Source organism: Melozone crissalis, unplaced genomic scaffold (assembly GCF_028551555.1).
Source record: "Melozone crissalis strain CALT ecotype California unplaced genomic scaffold, PUWL_Pcris_2 ptg000120l_1, whole genome shotgun sequence".
NCBI classification, from domain to species: Eukaryota; Metazoa; Chordata; class Aves; order Passeriformes; family Passerellidae; genus Melozone; species Melozone crissalis.
In genome coordinates this window covers 3,842,958-3,862,979 of record NW_026535896.1, presented here as the reverse complement: position 1 = coordinate 3,862,979, position 20,022 = coordinate 3,842,958, and the positions used below count along the sequence as shown (strand labels likewise).

The 20,022-nt window shown below is 46.4% G+C and overlaps 1 protein-coding gene across 3 annotated transcripts in view; it reads left to right on the top strand.

Annotated features, from left to right (window-relative positions):
* Positions 1 to 20,022, top strand: part of ARHGAP32 (Rho GTPase activating protein 32) — a 247,179-nt gene that overhangs the window by 75,284 nt on the left and 151,873 nt on the right. For all 3 annotated transcript variants that reach the window (XM_054292846.1, XM_054292844.1, XM_054292845.1), the window contains exon 2: positions 18,229 to 18,337. In XM_054292846.1, the coding sequence (XP_054148821.1) occupies positions 18,230 to 18,337 (108 nt within the window). In that variant the 5' untranslated portion in view covers position 18,229. The remainder of the gene's footprint in view (positions 1 to 18,228; positions 18,338 to 20,022) is intronic.

Here is a 20,022-nt window from a genome sequence, read left to right as displayed (position 1 = left end):
GAATATTTCATCACCATTTGACTCCACAACTGGAGCTTAGAAAATATGAAATGCTGAGAGACTTGCAGTGAAATTGTGAGAAATTCTAACATTGTTTTAATATGCTTATAATTCAGGGTCATGGCCAGTCCCAAGGACATCCGTACAGGTCTTGTAAGTCCTGGGGGTTGGTCTGGCAGTAAAAACACTTCCCCATTTCTGCTCAGCTCCTTGAAAACCAGCAGCAGGACATTTTTTCTCCACGCATGTTGTCAAATGTGCGCACACTTCTTGTTTTCTTTGGAGGGGATTTCAAGTACAGCTTCACACAGATTTGTAAGGTTCTGTGGCAGCATCTCCTGCTCTGTGTAGGGCTTTATAAATATTTGCAGAAGACCAGCAGGTAACCTCATCTTCCCTTCTGCCTGGGTCAAGGGAGAGGTTCAGGTACTGGAAGAGGCACTGGGATAACGTTCCCTGCTTGTGGAGTTACTCTGTGCCTCCCACAGGGAAATGACAGCAACTTGGATCTGTACTTTTTTATTATTTTTGTGTGTCCTGTTGAAATAACTGAAATATCACCTTGACTTTGGAGTGTGTAACATGTTTCACAAACTCCAGTGACACTGGGAGAAAAGGTTCTGCTCTGCCTGATGCAGACTTTGTAAATGAGATTTTGGATCTGATTACAGCTAACAAGGAACAGATATTGGATATGGCATTGGAAACAGACACCACTGAGATGTAAAACCCTTGCTGCTGCACACACAGGATGTTTAATTAGTACCTGGCCCCTTTCTGAATCAGGATGTGCCTCTGCTTAGGGAACATTTTTGACAAATCCCCAGTGGCTCATAAAAGAACAGAAGGTGAGGGTTTTGGCCCGTTCTGTCTTGTGCAGACAGAAGTTTCCTTGGTGCCTGCTAAGGACAAAGCAAAGTCTGGGTGCGCAGAACAGGAGGAGCAGAACCTCAGACTGCTGCTGCCTGGTAGAAAGGAGCTGTGCAATTGTGGATGAAATGGATGCTGTGGTGTTGGATGGACTGTGGAGGGGTCACTGCTGAGCTCTCTGTGCCCCAGCCCCCTCGGCTGCCAAGTCATGTGTGGGAAGCTCTGGCCAGAGTGTTGGGATTCCTGCGGTAGCTGGGGCTTTAAAGGTGTTTTATCATTGTCCATCAGGTTCTGAAAGTGCTGATCAGCAGTCACCTGTGCAGCACAGGGAACAAACAGGAAATACTGGTTTGGGAAGAAGTTTTCTGTGTTCAGCACTGTTAGAGAGAGGGAATATTGAAACAGAAACTGCAGATCCTTCTGGATACTGTTGTTTGCCCACTCTCGATTTTACCTTTGCATGTGCATTTCTTCAAACTTGGGATGCAGCTCACTTTGGAGAAATAAGGAATTCAAAGGAAACCAACAGCCAATGAGTACATTAGAATATATCCAGGTGTGCACTCATGGGATGAAATATTCTTGCTTTTGCTGATGCTGTAAATAAAGTATTTTTAAGGCTACTGATGCCTTGTCTCTCAAATATCTTTTCCCAAATATTCCCCCTTTCCCAGCTATCCTAAAACACTCCCCATAGTCAGTAAATCAGAGAAACAGCACCCACTGATGTTTGACACTTTCTGTGCCAACGGAACAGGAAGGAAAAGCAAGGACACCAAGGGATGCCTTTTGCCACTGTCATGAGCCTCAGAACTTCATAAAAATAATTATTTTTGCTACTTGAGTGTGCTTACAGAAGTGAATTGACCGTGACTGGCTCTCTGTGCTGTAATGAGTGTGTGGCAGCATATCAGGGGAAAACAGCCATCAGATCTGAGGAAGGGGCTGGTTCCCTGTCTTTTGTCACCATTCCTGCTGTTGCTTTGTGAGCAAAGGGTTGGTGCTGGCGTTTGTGGGAGCTGGGAAAGTGGGAAGTGTTGGCATGGTGTGAGTGTGGTCTAACAGGAAGCTCCACGTGCAGACACATTTTGTGTGGCAGCAAATCTTCTGTTCTAGCTGTGCACTGGATCTGCTTGCAAGGGGAAATAAAATCATGTTATTTTAGAGAACATATTTAATTACTGCTGCATTTACAATAAAACAAGTGTGTTGAAAGCTTTAATTATATAATGGGAATATAAAAAGATATCAATCTCCATTCAGGAACAGAAAGGTTTGTCTTTTTAACTAACTGTGCTCTCTCCTGTGGGTTTTCCATGACATAATGGGAGGCATTGGGGCTGGGTTGTGTTGCCTGTTCACATACTGCTTGAAAAATAAAGCAGAGCAAGCTTGAAGAGGTGTCTGAGATAGCTTAGAGATACTTAAATTGAAGATCCTGGAGTGCCAGGAGAAAGGGGAATGGCTTCCCACTGCCAGAGGGCAGGGTTGAATGGGATATTGGGGGGAAATGCTTCCCTGTGAAGGCGTTAAGGGTGCCCAGGGAAGCTGTGGCTGCCCCTGCATCCCTGGCAGTGCCCAAGGCCAGGGGTTGGAGCAGCCTGGAATAGTGGAAGGTGTCCCTGTCTGTGGCAGGAGTTGGCACGGGTGGTCTTTAAGCTCCCTCCCAGCCCAACCTGTTTTGTGTCTCCATGGTTTGTGAAATGTTTGTCCAAATAAGGAAAAATTATTTTAAAAAAACCCAGCCCCTATTTCTGCACCAAGTTCGCAGAGAACATTTCAAGTGAGCTCGTTTGTCTCTGGGAATGAAAAACCTCAGAGCAGAGAAGGAGCTGTGGCTTGGGCTGTCACATGGAATAGAGTGTCACTGTGTGAGCTGCCTGGGAGCAGACAGGGGGACACTGATCACCGAGTCACATCCCCGTGGGGAGCCACCAGCCCGTGCTGGGGACAGCAGGGCACGGAGCCTGGCAGGGACCGAGCCCTGCCCTGACAGAGAGCGGCGCTGGGGACAGCAGGGCACGGAGCGTGGCGGGGACCGAGCCCTGCCCTGACAGAGAGCGGCGCTGGGGACAGCAGGGCACGGAGCGTGGCGGGGACCGAGCCCTGCCCTGACAGAGAGCGGCGCTGGGGACAGCAGGGCACGGAGCGTGGCGGGGACCGAGCCCTGCCCTGACAGAGAGCGGCGCTGGGGACAGCAGGGCACGGAGCGTGGCGGGGACCGAGCCCTGCCCTGACAGAGAGCGGCGCTGGGGACAGCAGGGCACGGAGCCTGGCGGGGACCGAGCCCTGCCCTGACAGAGCGGTGCTGGGGACAGCAGGGCACGGAGCCTGGCAGGGACCGAGCCCTGCCCTGACAGAGAGCGGCTCCGGCTCACTGGGGTTTGTACCGCCCGCAGCATGGCCGGGGAACCCCAGTCCTCTCTGGCAAGGACATTTAGGGACCAGGCTCGTTTTTGTTGCACTGGACTTTCCCCTGCCCTGATGGTAAGAGGAACTGTCTTTTCTGAGCATTCTGACAGCATGGGGGTAATGTGGGAGCAAGGAGCAGGTGCTTTTCCAGGATGGTTCCTTGCCTGTTCCATGGCTCTGGAAGCCACATCCTCACCAGGAGTCTTTGGAAGTTCTGCTGTCAGGCTGCCTAATTCACTGAGGCTGCATTATATCTTGTAATTTCACTCCTTTGTTCACTATATTTTTACCCATTCTCTCACAGCCTTCTCTTTTTGCTGAGTTACTCATTATGCACTAGGAAGTCTCTGTTGCAGGTGTCAGTTCTAAAATGATCCTGGTTACTGAGAGAGGGGCTAAGAGGCTGGCAGAGCACTGTTTAGTGCCCTTTCCCTGGGCACTGAGATTAATGTGTGCTGCTTTCAGCAAGATCTCATTGCTTTGGGAAGGGCAATAGCCCAGTCACTTCATTATCCTGCTGCTCTGCACAAGTGCCAGTGGAATAGAAATGCTTTCACTTTCCAGACGACCCTTTGGGTGCTTGAGACAAATGCTTTCAAAAGCTGCTCCACACTTTCTTTTTTTCTTTGTCAAAGTGGCAAAACTGTAAATCCCTTCATCACTCGCTCTAGCACATCAGACCTGCAACCTTTTGGAATGCCTTCAAAATAATGGACAGTGTGCTTTCACTGGTAGGCACTTCACCAAATCATTTGTCTATTTATTTGTTTTCCCAAGAGGGTATTTTATTACTGACAGCATGAGTCAGGACAATTGAAGGTTGCAGTGAAATATTGCAGCCTCTGCTGTGATGCAAGTGGAATGAAGTGTTACCTTAGTCATACTGAAAATAAACAATTCATGTACCTTATGCTTCCTTAGCCCTTCCCGGCTACTCCTTCCTCCAAAGCACAGTGTTTTAGGAGCTCCTGGGAGAGGGAATGTTGTTCCTCAGCATTTGTGTGCAAACAGGTTGTCAGCACGGGTTAAAAAAGTGTCTGTGGTCGTTTTATGGAGAGAAGGTCTTTATGGAGGACAGACAGCAGCTGGCACTCTTGGGTTTTATTCCAGACTTCACTGACTAAGGCAATGCTGAGTCTTCTTGTGCATTATTTACACCATTTTTAAAGAAGGAGTAACAAAAATAGCTGTTTTACAGGAACATTTTGACTTAATTGTGAAGAGCTGCATGGCTCAAGTAGAAAAAATTACTTCAGGGAAAAATTTTATTTTATTCCTGTTTGTCTTTTGAAAGAGGATTGAAGAGTGGATTGTATTTTCAGCAGGATTGTCCTGGTTCATCCCAACCCCTCGAGTCCCCTGAGTTGTCCCTGAGGGCCTGGGGGGCTGGATGTTGACGCAGGTGTTGGGAGGATGTTGCAGATGTGATTGTCCTCACCCTGGCTTCCTGTTTTTGACTGTAACTGGTTGTGATACACCAGGCCAGGGTCCCCCTTGATCTCTCACTGCCAGCTCTTCTAACACACATAATTCTGTGTGCCAGTCATGAAGCCCAGCTTCCCTTGCCTTGAAGGGGTTAATTTTCTCAGTAGTTTTCACCACTTGTGTTGGCTATGGGGTGTGGTGGCAAAGGAGAACGTTCTGAGTGTCATTCCTAGTGCTGGTACCTTTCAGCTGCCCTTTTCTTCCCTCCCCTCTGACTGTATAGTTCCCTGCTCCAGCCAACACAATTATACAGTTATTCTGCTGCACAGAGGAGCTGTTGGCATCCTCTCCTCCTGCATTACCCTGGTGCAGAGGCAGAGTGGTGGCAGAGATGCAGAACTGATACCAGTGGAACCAGGCCAGGTGAGATTCAAAAGGCAGAGATAAGACACAGTGCTTTTCAAGGGATTGGCTTTGCCAGGGAGGAATGATGGAAAGGAATTGCAGTTACCTGATCCATCTCCTTTCTCCTCCTGCCTTGCAGAGCACGTGAGCATCTGCTCAAATGTCACTGAATGTCACCTGGCTCAGGCCAGGCAGGTGCCCAATGCCTTGGGGTCTCTCTGGGCTCCAGGCTGAGGGGACAGCGATGCTGCTGTGCTAATTTGGGAGGGTGGAGGATTAAATGTTCTTGAAAAGCTATTTGCATAAAGGTTTGCAAAGGAGATTGTGAGTGAGAATATGTTCAAACTGAGCAGTGAAATCTGCGCAGCTTGTCTTGCTCATCCATCTGGTTGGAGCACGTTATCTCTATTTTACAGATTACATTTAGTCTTCCCATTCCAGGAGGATCTGTTGAGCCTCAACAGTCATGGCAGAGCCCTCCTGGAAAGTTACACTGGAGAAGCAGGAGGTGGGATTTCATGCTCAGGAGGACAACTGAGGAGGTGCAGGGATGCTCTGTCACCTTCCTGGGCATGGCAGGGCAGCAGGCTGACTCTCCTGCTTTACCCCACTCCTGCTCCTTTTCCTGGCTTCCCCAGCTGGCATTCTGTCTGCTCTGTGCTTTCCTGACTCCTGGCTGGGCTGTAGCTTCAGGGGTTCAGGCCAGGCTTTCCTGCTGCTCTGCCTGCTCAGGTGTGCTGGGAGGGGATCAGAATGGACGAGCAGCAGAGACAGCTCTGTGCACACACGCAGAATTCCAGCCTGGCAGCTCAGCTTCTGTCCCTTTATTACTTTACTTACTCTTTCTTGGTACCTGTCCTTACTGAAAAGACTTGCCTATCAGCTGCTGTATTTTTTTTTCCTTCTTCCTGCTGAGTCATTGCACAGCTCACCAGTCCTTTGTGAGCTTTGCTTTCTGGAATCCTGACTCGGTTGCCATGTCCCTTTCTGCTCTCCTGCATCCAATGTACCACACTCCATCCAAGCACTCCTGCAGTGCTGCTCCCATGGTCCCCTCTGTCATCAGGGTGAATGAGGCATGTTCTAGTGGCAGGATTTGTCCTGTGCTCGGGGACCTGGTATTTCTGTGATGTTCACATTTTGAAGTTGTTCATTTTCCTTGCACAGAGGCAGCTGGTGGATGCGGACACGTTCTCCTGGAGTTGAGGGGACAGGAAACTTTGTTTGCTCTTGATTTTCCATGCATTGCACTGCTGGCATCTGCCTAGGCAATTCAACACCTTTCATAGTTCTCATCCCCTAGAATGTATTAGAGAAGGCCTCTGTTCTTTGAGTATCTTTTCAGTCTTGACTATGAATATATAGTTCACTGTTTTCCTCTTTCTTTATCCCTCCTTCCTTCTGCCTTTAAAATTGGGTTGGTATTTCAGAGACTTTCTTGTCTGCCCTGATATAAAATTAAAGAGGTTTCATAAGCCCACAAAATTTTGAAGCAGTGCAATTAAAATGTTTTGTTTTAAAAGGTTGCATTCCCCCCCCCCCCCCAGTTTTAAGATCTCCTTGTTCTCAGTCACAGGTTGTTTCTGTAATTCCTTTATTTTGTTGTTCATAGTTTGCTTTTAAAATTAAAAAACAAATATGACCTCTCATTTTTTCCCAGAAGTGTTTGTATTTCAGTTGCTTCCCCCCCAGTTAATTAGAAATAACAACAACCAACCATACTTTTTCCTGATCTCTGCCATTTCCAGGGGACTGGGGTGATGTTTCATGATGAGGCACTGGACGCCCCTCCATGCCCAGAGACTCAGCTGCAGCATTGGCAAAGCAAAGATGAATGTCCAGACTCTCAGTTAGTCGGAGGAGACACGGGCTGAGAGCAGGGCAGGGTCCTGAGTCTGGTTTAGCAGCCAGATCTAGTGAGTGGCATCCTGCTTGTGCTGGAATTACTGGTCCTGAGGGCTGCCCCCAGCCCAGACCCTCTGGGATTCTTTGATGTGCAGAAGCCCCAGGGGCTCAGAGCAGGAGGTGGCCCAGGGCAGAAGGAGGTCTCTGAGGTGGGATGTCCCTCACGACCTCTGTGCAGCCACAGCCTGCAGGTGACCCACAGTGCTGCTGTGGCTGTGCCAGATGTCCCCATCCTGGAGCTCTGCTCTGCCTTCAGCAGCTCTCCTGGCCCAGCACAGTGCCAGCCCTGTGTGGAATGGGTGCGCTTCTCCTCCAGGGCAGTGTCTGTGGAGGTGGGCAGGTCCCTGTGCTGGATACCAGATGGGAGCTGCTCCCTGCAGGAGCCCAGTCAGGGCTGGCTCTGGAGGTGCTGCCTCTGAGCTCTTTGGGGACACTGCTCTCTCTGGCCACAGCTTCCCTGCTCCGTGATCCTGCTCAGGCTGTGTGTAGCGTGTCGCTTTCTCTTCTCATTTTCTCCTCTTTGGAAGGAGTTCATAAAGTAATGAGTGAGGAGGAGGTGTTGCATTAACTCTCCATGCTCAGAGGCACAGGCTGGGGAATGGGGAAGGGCAGAGCTCCACTCCTGAGCCTTCTCTGAGAGAGCCTTCTGGTCTTCCTCAGGAGAGTGCCCTGATTGCCTGCTGGGAGCTGGGCTGGCTCTTGTCTCTGCTCCGTAAGGATACAGCATTTCATGGCAAGGAGTGAGTGAGAGCAGGGTGTGATCCCCTGCACGGGAGGGTATTGTTCTCCCTGAGCCTGGATTCTTCTTCCTGCAGTCTCTGATAAGGTATTTGATAATCCTTATGTGATAGACTGGGAAGCAGAAGTTATTTCCTGCTTTAGGGCCACTCGTCCTCTGAAACACTGGATGACTTACGTGAGCTGTCAGTTACTTTGGTTTTTGGAAAATAGATGATATAAAGCATAAGGAGATACTCTCTTTACACACCTCTTACTTGCTTTGATGTAAGCAGTCCTTGCATTGATGTTTTATGATCTCCTGGCATATCCAAGTACAGCTTTTAGCATAACTGGTGTCACTGTTTATTATCAGAAGTCCATATAATACAGGTTACACCTGGTGTTTCAGTCTTGTGCTCCTCTGAGCAGCTTTAGAGTTAAGGTTTGGGTTTATGACGTACCATCTCTCAGTCTCCCCTCCAAAAAGAAAAATACATCTAAATTAGACTGAAGGCTTGGCTAATTGTTCTTTCTGTATTCATCTGTGAGGCAGCAGGAAACCAAGCAGCAGGGTTTCCATTGAGAGCAGCCGTGTGCCAGCTTGGCTGCCTTTGTCCCACACTGCCTGTGGGTGTTGAGGGGAAAAGGGACAGTAGTGGCTGCAGCTGGACCCTTGAGAGCCAGGCAAGGGAGAGTGAGGACCTCTTTCCTGGTTATTGGGGGTTTATTATTCACTGAAAGTGCTAATTAACAGTTGTAAATTATTCCAAAAGCCAATGTGTTCGTGGTTGTTAAAGACTTCATCAGTGCTGGGTGTGTTGTCACTGAGGGGAAATGTGCTCTGAGACACTGCAAGAGGGTTTGCCCACTGTGCCCTGAAGGTCTGCAGCCCTCAGGCACTGCTTCTCCTTGTCCCCCCTGTGTCTTCTGCACCCCTCCCACTCCCATCTTCCCATTCCCTGCCTCAGAAGTGCCTGTGCAGGGGGGTGGCAGGGCAGGTCTGTCCCAGTGCTCTGGGAGCCCAGGGAATCATTCACGGCTGTGCTGTCGAGAATTAATTACAGTGTGGCTTTGCACATTCCCTGCCTGTGTGACCCCCACCTGCTTAAATCTGTCCCTGATGATGACTTGCTGCAGTTGGAGGCCTCCATTTAATTCCATTTAGCTGGTCAGGAGCTATCCAATAGGAACAGTAATAATGAAATATATAAGTAGTGATTTCTAGATGGAGAAAGGACTGAGCAGCCTCCTGTTTGCTTTTGATACCACTGAAGTGCAGTGATAATAGGAGGGTAGGAGGAGGGCTGTTGTAAATATGGTGCAAGGACCACCCATCATTTAAGACTATTTATTTAAGTCAAAGTAACTGAGCTGCTCTTTATTTATTTGCTTATGCTTATCTTTTATTATTTGTTCAGCCATTCAGGTTCTGGTGTCCCAGAGTTCATTTCCATTCATTTCCTTGTAAGAATTCACTAGCGAGTGTGCTTGGGGTGGGTTTTCCCCCCTGGTTTTAACCGCAGAGTGCCCCAAAACCATGTACACAGGCAGTTTGGATGTTTTGGATGGATAGAAGGTGTGGGATGGACAGAAAATACAGCTCTGGGTGGGTGTCAGGCTCCATATAAATGTTTTAGTTGGAGAAAGGTTTCCCCGCTCTGCAGCTGCCTGACCGGGCAAGGTCTGAACATTGTCTCATGTTATGAACAGTTGTCATTTAGCAGCACATGGGGCTGATTGGAACTGATGAGGTGATTGCTCTTGATCATTCCATGTGCTGAAAACATTGTTTTCCAGGATGTGCTTCTGTGAGGGAAGAGTAAATTTGCTATGACTTTGCGTTGGCACTGAACTACAAATAAACCCCAGATGAGCCCAGATGCACGTCCTGAATTAGGTTTAGGTCACTCTGTACAATTTGGGGTCTGCTTTGATGTGTGCAGCATTTGGATCAGCTGGGAGAGGTGGGGTTTGTTCTGCTCTGTGTGGTGGTGAGGTCTGAGGGCTCCAGCCAGGGGCAGGCAGCACTTGCTGGGCATTGAGAAGGGCTGGCTGGGACAGAGCTTGGTCTCACCCACACAAACAGAACGAGGAGATTGCAGAGGAAGCGCAGGGAACAGCTTCTCCTGAGAGCTCGGTGAGAGGTCCCTGTTGGTGTCACTTGGGGAGGACAGCTGAGCCCTGCTCTGGGGTTTAGATCATTCCCACCACAGCGGTGGGACTGGGAAAGGCCCCAGGGCTGGACATCCCACTGCCCCACGAGGAGCCTTTGCTGACATGCCCAGGGTCAGACTCCTTGCCAGAGCAGGAGGGCAGGAGCAGCATCTTCTCCCATCTCCCTTCTGTGTTCCAGCTTCAGAGCTGCTTGCAGCAGTTTATTAATGGTAAATAAGAGGTTCGTGCCCTTTTCCCTAGAGGTATTTTTTTTATTACTTTTATACTTGTTCCTGAGTCAAACAAAAGAAGTCCAAGCCAGGGCTCAGAGATTCTGATTGTTCAGTGATTTCCTAATTATTTTTCTCATCCTGGGCAAAGTGATGAGAGAAACCTATTCCAGAGCAATTTTTTTATTGACTGTCACTGTGTTCTTCTGAAAGAAAATGCCGAGCACCTACTAAAATAACATCTTTTATGTGCTGCCAAATAAAAGAGCAGGTTTGTTCAGTAATACGTATGCAAAAGCATGAGGATTCTGTGATTATTTTTATAAAGCTTTTTAATAACTAAGAACATGTCTCTGAGCTTGCAAAAGCCGAATATTCCAATAACTTATTCTTTTCATGAAGTGCTTAAAGAAATGCCAGTTATGCATACTCTGAATGCAGATTCTTACAGCCCAGTTGCACAAAGCTCTTAGTTCCATGTTCCTTCCAGAGCATGGAGTGCATCTCTCTGTATTCACTTATGTACTTGGAGATGGATGGTACTGAGCTGAGACATAAAACACAAGCAGGTGAGACAAGAGGATGCCAAAGCCATGGTGGAAGGGTAGAACAAACGAAGCTGAGTCCACTCCTTTTTGCTGCTTTCAGATTTAGAGATTTACTGAAGGAGGTTTGGGGTTGATTTTACTGTGTACCTACAGAACTGTGCTTGGAGGAAAGGAAACAGTCAGAAGGTTTGTTTATAGTACAGTGTTGGCTTCTCCTCTTCCATCCTCCTTCCTGTCCTTGATGGATGGGAGAAATGTTCAGTTGTTTGGTACTTTGGAACTCACCCAGTGGTGCCAGGGTCCTGCTGGGACACTCCTGTGGCTGTGTGAGAGCACAGGCAGTGCCCTCAAGCTCTGGAATCACAAAATCCTGGGCTGGTTTGGGTGGGAAGGGAGCTCAAAGCCCATCTCACCCCCCCTGCCATGGCAGGGACACCTTCCCCTGTCCCAGGCTGCTCCAGGCCATGCCCAGCCTGGCCTTGGGCACTGCCAGGGATCCAGGGGCAGCCACAGCTGCTCTGGGCACCCTGGGCCAGTGTAAACCTCAAAGAAAAGAACTACTTCCAAATATCCAAATTTATATTTTTTCTAAATTTATCCTTTTTCAGTTTAAACCCACGTTACCCCCTGGGCTTGGGGGCTTTGCTTATGCAGTGAGGGTTAGGAGGGGTTGGGAGATGCTCAGTGTTGGTGACAACAAGAAGTCAACTGGGAATAAAAAGCTGATTCCCAAGGTGAGAGAGGCTGCCTGTGGTACCTGGAGATGCTTTTTTTTGCTGAAAGGGGAACTGCTGTGCCCAGACTTGCCCCTTTGCCCACAGGTTTTAAATTCCAGGTAATCTGGTCTCGTTTGTGCAACTTTTCTTTGTGGGCTCTGTAAATGTGCTTTAAATGCTCTTGCAAATGAATAAATAAAGTGTCTATTTGGAAGTCTGAAACCACAGTAAAGCCCTTGAGCAAAGATAATTGTCTGACTGTATTGTAGCTTATATTTAAGCAAGTCCAGAGAGCTGGAGCAGGGCAGGAAACCAATATATTAATTAATCTCTGCAGTGCCACTGGCCTTGTCTGCCTCCCTTTGCAGAGGAACATACACAGTGGAAGGGTTGTCATGTCCACTCTGGTGTTTTAAAGGTTCATCAAGTGATAGTGCTGATTGCAAAAAAATCCTTATTTAAAACTTTCTATATTTAATTCTTGAAAAGTTTATCTAACTTCATATATTCTTCATCTAAGAAGAGAAATAATGGAAAAAACCCCCAAACCCAAACCCCCCACATTCTTTTCCTTCCTTAGAAGATTTCAGCCAGCTGAGAATCTCATTTAACAGGTGGAGATGCACATCAAATAGGAAGTGATTCTTTTCTTAAAAAAAAAATCTCTGTAGGAATAGAAACCCCAGAACTCCAAGTTAGTGTGAGGTGGTTTGTGGTGACCAGTTGCCTTCTGTAGCTGAATTTCAGTAATTGGTATTGGGGAGGCCAGGAGCCCTTCCACACCACCCTATTGCACTGGGGATCTCATGCTCCCTGGGCATAGGTATGCCATGAATTTGGAATTTGAACGTTGGGAAAAACAGAACATTTGGTATTTAAAGTATTTTAAAACTACCTTTGTGGCTGTAACTAACATGGGTAATTTTTGAAAGCCATCACAACCAGTAAAATGGGATTTCATTGCAACAGCGCTGATCCTGCCCAGACCCCTATTCCCATGGTTTAGAGTTCCCCAGCCTCCTTTATTTGGGACATGCATAGATCTGCCAGGGAAGCCTACATTCCATGAGGAGGGCACATGAACCGAAGAGCTGCACAGCACAGTGAGCTTGGTTTAAGTTTTTGACTCCCGCCACCCACAGTTGCAGTTCTGAGACCCTCACATATCCACATCCCCCAGGCTGAAACCCACCGAGTCCAGCTCAGAACCAGGCCATAAATAAATGCATCATGAGTAGCCCTGGAGCACCCAGAGTGCAGAGAAATCCAGTTTGCTCTGTGCTGATAATTGAATGACATTTCATTCCAGTGATTTTTAGATACCCTCTTATTGTAATATACGGTTACACTCCTGATTTTCCTTGTGCAGCAAAACCCAGCTAATTGGATTTTGGCTCTCCTATGATGAACTTCCATCAAAAGTAGCAATTACTGCTTTCAACATTGTCCAGTCAATCACAGCAACCCTTTGGTTGTGCCAGGTTCTCACTCTGTGGCCGAGGATTGAACACAATCCATTTAGCATTATTTATCAGGTGGGCTTGGAGCTGCCCTTGCCAGGCTTTTCCAGCTTCGTGTGGTGTGAGCCTGGAGTCAGACTTCAGAAATCTTGTTTTATGTAATACAGATGGACATAATGTAATCAGGGAGGTGTTGACAAAGCTGATTTGAAACATGTGAAATTAAATCCTCATCAGGTCAGCACTGTCAGCCTGCAGCTCCCACCTCTTCTTTCATTTTCCCTGGGGCTCATCTGAGAGCAGAGCTATCTCTGCTTTCCATGTTGTGTGATTATTTTCTTCCTTTCCACTGTATTAGTTTTAATTTAATGGACAAAGAGTTTACTTGGAAAACTGGCTGAGAGGGCTATGTGCATTTTGGTGTTTTCGCCATCTTCCTAATGTAATTTCCTAATTTTTGTGTGTGTATGTGGTAGAAGTCTGAGGTCAGAAGTGAAGATTTATCAGGGTTTGTCACATGATTCCACTGTCTTGCCCAAGTGTTTATAAACTTTGGATCAAATCTCAGTTCTTGTTTAATATTTTTTTTTCCTTTCCTGGTGGCAATGGGCAGCTCATGGGATGTGAAAAGTTGACTTAGTTCTGCTGTCATATATTGTAGGGTGGCACCCACAGCACTTTACATCTTGATTGACTTATTTTAAACCTTCTGAAGCAGAGTTTTCAAGGTATTTCTTTGTTGATTCACTGCTGGATTATGTTTCTAAACTGTTATTGAGAGTAATGGGATTAAAACTCTACTTGGTACATTTGAAGGACAGGGATGCTCCAGCCATGCTAGGATGGGTTATTTTTGCCTTTTGTGCAAGTTATTTAAAGAAAACAAATGTGAGATTTTATCAGATACTGTTTGAAGCTTGTTGATTTTCAGTCTTGGTTAGTGTCAGCACAGGCCTTAATTAAATTGTAGCCTTTGAGGTAAATATATATATATATATGTATATCTTGGGAAGCATCACTTTGTGTAGAGCTCTAAATCCTCTGGAATTGTTGGTTTGGTAGGGCAGAGCTGTGCTTTTCCATCGGGGCAGCAATCTCTAGGCACAAGAACAGTGGGATAGAAGCAATAAATAAACGAATAAATCAGCTCTCAATGGCTCCCACCTCTCAGCTGGAGGTCAGGAAGAAAAGTCGCTGGTGGGGGAGCAGCCAGGAGAAGCTGCAGTGCCTGATGTCCCCAAGGAGGGGAACAGCTCCACATCACATTTGGCATTAATCTGAGGAGCCCATTGCCTGTCCAGCTGGGCTCTGGCAGGGCTCTCCCACCATCGGCACCTGCAGAAGGAATTTGTCTCCATCCTGTGTCCTGCATGAGCTGGGGGGCACATGGCACCCAAGCCATGACAACTGTGTTCTCCTCTGCTGTGGCCCTGGGGCTGTGCCAGAGAACCTGAGTAATGGGAACAGACACTCCCACAATGTTTCAAAAGTTCTGGTTTTGTTTAACTTGAGGAGCTGTTTCCACAAACCCCCTTTTTTTGATTCTTCCTCTCTTATGCAAACAGAAATGTGAAAATATGTTGGATTTGTGGATGTGGGACTCCTTCAAAGCCAAAGGAGAGGTTCTCATCTAGTGAAAGGTGTATTTTAAATTTACAGTATTATAAGCAAGCAGTAACTGTGGAGTTTAGGGACGTTAAGCTGAATATTCATCTATTTAATATGAAGTTTACATTTACTTGAGATAAAGTTCACTTAATACAAATGACCCTACAGATCTCCTGTAGGTGTTTCCTGGCCTGTGACACAACCCAGTGTGAGCAGGCAGAACTTGATGCTTGGATAAGGCACCGGAGGGTTTTAATTCCTGATATGGCACAGAAATACCATAAATGAGGGGAGCAGCTAACTGGATTTGAGGAGGAAAAGGACATGAGGTGTTTTTTTTGATACAGTTGTGTCATGTACAAATATATAAGTTCTAACTAAATTAATCAACTTGACCTACCAGAGAACTTCAAAGAGTGGGTGTGAAAGTGGGCAGGGCCTTTTGTGAAATGTCCTGTAAACATTTATTCCAGTACATTTGGTCCTCAATTTGATGAAGAAGGGTTCATTCATCTGCAGGGAATTGCTTAATGGCCTCTGTACACCAGAACTTTTATTAATATAACAGTGTCACGTTTCATTGCAAGGGCAGAGCTGCTGAGAAGCTGAGGAAGTGGCATTTTAAATAAAATTCTATTTCTATTCTAATGGCCAGGATTAAATTTTGTAGTGACTTCTCACTTATTTACATCTGCCTCAAATGTCTATACCCAAATGGAGCTGTTATAGAGCAGCTCTTTAACTGGTTTGGCCTTTAGTGTTTACAAGACCCATGTGTCAGTGTTTTGTGGAAGTGCTCCTGGGATTTGAGGTATTTTCCTCTCCTGTGGAAAAGAATTCATGGCAGAGAAAAGATAATTTGTCTTGTTTCAGCTTGACATGCGTGGTGAATCAGACATATGTATGTTGTGCTATTTATTTATTATATAAATTAAAATGATGTCAAATATACATAATGCACCTGCATATAAAAATGTATGAATATGATTATACCTAGAGATAATATTCCAGGCGTGTCTTGGGGTGAGGCCAGAGTTTCCCTAGGCCAGCTGCTAGGAGAGCTCCTTCCTTCCCCAGCTGTTGCTCTGAGGTTTTACATGCCCAGAGGAAACATTGTAAAAAGGAGAGTGTGTTCAGAAGCTCTTTTCTTCCTCCTCTGCCCCCTTTCTGCCCCTACTCCTCTCCCTGTTTCATTGCTGCAAGTTCACAAAGTTATTTTCCTTCATCCAGGCCACTGATGGGCAGAAAAAAGCACCCAAACTTAATCCACAAGGGACTAATATTACCTGCAGCATCTTCAGCCTTCCTTGCTCTCTGTCTCAGATGGCATGGAATTAAATAGTGGCTATTAAAAATTAACAAGGGTGCACAGATGGTTATCAAGTGCTGATAATTGTGTCAGAGAGAAAATCTTCAGTATAATTTCCAGTATTTCTGTGATGTTGTGACCAAGTTTGAATTTCCCTCAGCAGTAGAATATTTCCCTCAGCAGTAGAAGTCTGGCAAAAGCTCAAAGAATTGACTGTTTTAAAGGCTCAATTTTGCATGTGGAGCTTTTCCAATTTGCAGTAAAAGTCCAGAACACCTTCACAGGATGAATAATGGGATTGCATTTTGGGATCTCAGTGGGAAGGGTTTGTGAAGAGTTTATCATGGAAGTTTTATAGACAGTGATTAAAGAAATGATGTGAGTAGATAGATTGGAGTGTGGTAAAAAGAGCTGAGTGCTGTGACATCCACGTTGATCCAGTGTGAGGGTACAGACCCTGAACAGGATTATTTAAAATAGGATATAGCATCCTCTGCACTCAGTCTCACCACTGCAGCCACCAATTTCAGAGCAGAAATCTTGTCAGGATGTGCCAGAAGATCCTCTCTACCCCTGAGAAGCTGGGTAGTGAATCCATTTGTACTCCCAAGAAGCTGATAAAGATGTAAATGCAGTCCCATTATTTTCAAGTCTTTAAATGAGGAAGCACTTTGATTGCTTTAACTGCTGGAGAAGGTGGGTCTTGATCTCATCACCCATCCTTCCATTCCATCACCTCAGGGAATTAGGCTGACCTTGCTGTGGGATAATTTGTTTAGAATCTTTTTATTCAGGTGCAATGTGGTCAAACCCCAACATGGAGAAATCTGCAGGAAAACTGTATTGAACCTTTTTCAAAATCATGACATTGATTTAAAAAGTGGAGGTTTTGTGGTTTTTTTTTTGTTTCCTCTGCTTCAAGTTAAGTAGGAAACCTGTCCTGTGGTGGAGCTGGGGCTGTGAGGCCAGGTCTCTTCCTTTTGATATGCAAAGGAAAATTGAAGAGGCAAATTTTTAGTCTTTCAACGCCCAAATTCCTTTAAGCATCTATTGCAAAGGTGAGGGTCTCCTTTCTGAGCTGACATTGCACCTCTGTACTCTAATTCATGGCTTTTTCCTGCAGATCTTTCCCAGCTCTGGCCCCAGGCAGGTGCATTTCCTCCCTCCTGAGGACAGCAGGTGATGCTGGGGCTGGGAATGACAGAGACCCCACAGTGAGCTGCATTTCCCTGGGGCATTCTGATTTTTGCTTTTGAGGCTCATTTTCTCTGGGATGTGTTTTTTATTGGAGCAGAAATATGATCACAAAGCTGGGGATGAAATGATGTGGGCTGTAATTCCTAACCCGGCCGTGCCATTAACTGCAGTGTTAATTACTTCATCCTTAACCCTCTTGGAGAGAACAAAGCAGAGTTAAATGATTTGGCCCAGTGTCAAGCAGCACGTTGGGGTTTCAGAACTTCACATCTTGGATCTGAAGCAAAGGAGTTTTATTAACTGGCTTTCACCAGGCCTGTTTCAGTCAAGTGGTGCATAAATCAGCAGGGTTAGAAACCAGCCCTTCCTGCCCATGCCTTTACACTGCTGATTATCAAAATGCTTATCCTAAATACATAAGTGGTGATCTGTTAAGGGAATAAAAGCCTGCCTGAATATCGTGTTTAATGAAACTAGAATGGGTGATACCAAACTTTGAACAGGCCTTTGGTACTTCAAGTCTATGCCATAATCTCTGCAAAGGCACATTTACACAAACAGAAAGTGAAAAAAAAATGCCTATCTACAGAATGCTGTCATGTGGAGGGGCTGAGGGGCTTTTATGAATTCTTTCTCAGTTTTCATTTTGAGCCTGTGATCTCTGTGCAGGCTTGGAATAACCTTCACAGGGTATTTGGAAGATGGCTCCTTTTATGAAGAAAAGTTAGGCCTGGTCACATCAGGCTGATTTGCTGTGCTCACTCTTCAGGTAGAATCGGGAAGGGATGAGAGCTGATGGATCAGGCCTTGGGAGGTGGAGTCAAATTAAGATTTGGAAGCTGTTATTCCCATTTCAGGCAAAAGGAGGAGGAATCAAAAGTGTATATTTCTCCTTACAAATGTGTGTTTCTCTTGCTGTTTGCCTGGGCAATAGGAGCCATTTTTCTGAAGTGGACTGAAAATCACTCCTCTGCATTTTGCTGTGTTGTGAGACTTGCAAATTGTGCAGTGATTAAACAAAATTATCTACTGATTGGTTAGGAAGTGCAGATTTCTCTCCACCAAATTTACACTCTTGTCCTGCTTGTATAATGAGGAAGTGGGAGAAACTCAGGAGTCTGTGGGATTTCTGGACGTGTAAAATCATTTTATGTTGTCATATAACTGAGCGCTGTAACAGAGTGGGTGTGATATTACCTTGGAATTGTCAGTGACAATTATATCAACTTCCAGTAAATTATATCAATATCCAATTTCTGTCCTCTGCAGAATGATGAAGTCCTCTGTCCACGCAGAAGAAGATGACTTTGTCCCAGAGCTGCAGAGGAGCATCCACCCCAGGGAGCGGCCGGACTGGGAGGAGACGCTCAGTGCCATGGTAAAGAAACACCTGGGCTGCCCCTTCTCCTCCCATCATCTCCCATCCTGAGCACTCTGCTCCTCTAGTCCATTTGTGCTCCCTAAGTTTCAGCTTTTGAAATGGATTGGACAATACTTTGAACAAGGCCAAAATGCTTCCCTTCCTCTGGCAGTTTGTCAAGGAGAGGGAAGGAGCTTTCACAATGCTTCTGCCCTATTAATACGTGCCCCAAAGCAGGTCTTGTAACCAATTAAAAGGTCCATAATGTCACAACGATTTTCAGTCTGCATTAACCTCTTTTTCAGCAAGACTTCTGAGCATGAAGGGAACTTCTTGTAAAAACGTGCTCTTTGAAGCATGCAGCATTGTGAAGGAATGAGATTTTAGCAAAATGCTGGCTCAGTCTACATAAATAAAACCTCAGTGTGAGAGCAAACGTGCCCTCAGAGGGACCAGAGCTGCAGAAAAGCACACACAAAGGTGCTCTTTTAATCTCAAGGAAGGCACTCAGGTGGGCAGTGGGCCACAGACAACTGGATTGCCTTAATATACGTGGGGGTTTTTGAAGCCACAGTTTCTTTGGACACCCTGTGCCAGGGCCTCACCACCCTCACAGAGAAGAATTCCTTCCCTCAGCGGTGGGAAGCCGTTCCCCCTTGTCTTGTCACCCTCTGCCTGTGTAAAGCCTCTCATACACCTATTTATGAGCCCCTTCAGGCCCTGCAGGGGCTCTGAGCTCTCCCTGGAGCCTTCTCTTCTCCAGGCGAGCACCCCCAGCTCTCCCAGCCTGTCATTTTTTGCACTTTTCACTTTGTAATTTTTTTCCTTCCTTGTGTGTGGCTTTTTTGCCTTCTCTCCACCTTGGCCACGGTTGGAGCACTGTCTGTTCCCATCAGTGTTGCTCAGGCAGCAGCACCTGCTCCCAGCTCGGAGCTTCCCACAATCTGGGGTCTGGTGGGAGTCACTGTGTGACACCTCACTGCTGTCTGTGACCTCCAGCTGTGTCTCAGAGCTGTCAGGCTGTAATTCAGTGGCCTCACCTGGGACACAGGTTTCCTGGCATATCTCATTAGTGTTGGTTTTTTTCTCCTGGTTGATTTGCAGTGAAGGGAATGTTCACCTGCTTGAGGCTGTTGTGCTCATGGACATTGTTCAGTGTTTATTTTGCCCTGCATCATGCTCCTCTGCCCAATTAAATCACATTTTGGAACGTGCCTTCTTGCACAGCTCTGTGCCAGCAATGCCAAAACTGACTGGTCCAGTGGAGAAGAGATTTAGAGGATGATAAACAGGGAAATTCCCAGCTGGGATTGCTACACAGTGACTTGGTGTGATGAAGGACAGTGAAGCTGCTGAACCTGTGTTTAGAGTGGCTGGATTTGTGCTCACGGTGTTGGTTTGACCTCAGGGTCCTCTGAATGCAGTGTAAAGAGGGGGGAGAAAAATCTGTCTTGTTTGTGTTTACTGTGTTGAGTGAATCAAGTTTCCACTTTCCTTACCTGCAGTCAGGGGCAATATTCAGGTGTAAATATTTGCAGGACCTTGCAGTGCTCTGTTTAACCAGCATATCTTCAATATTCTGCCTTTCCCCTGATCATTTGAAGCCTGAGGTTTCTTCCCTCACTCTGTTCCTTCACTTTGCATTTTTAGCAGCCTCTGCTTCAGCCTTGTCCCGGAGACTGCTCTTTCCATGCTATGTGGCT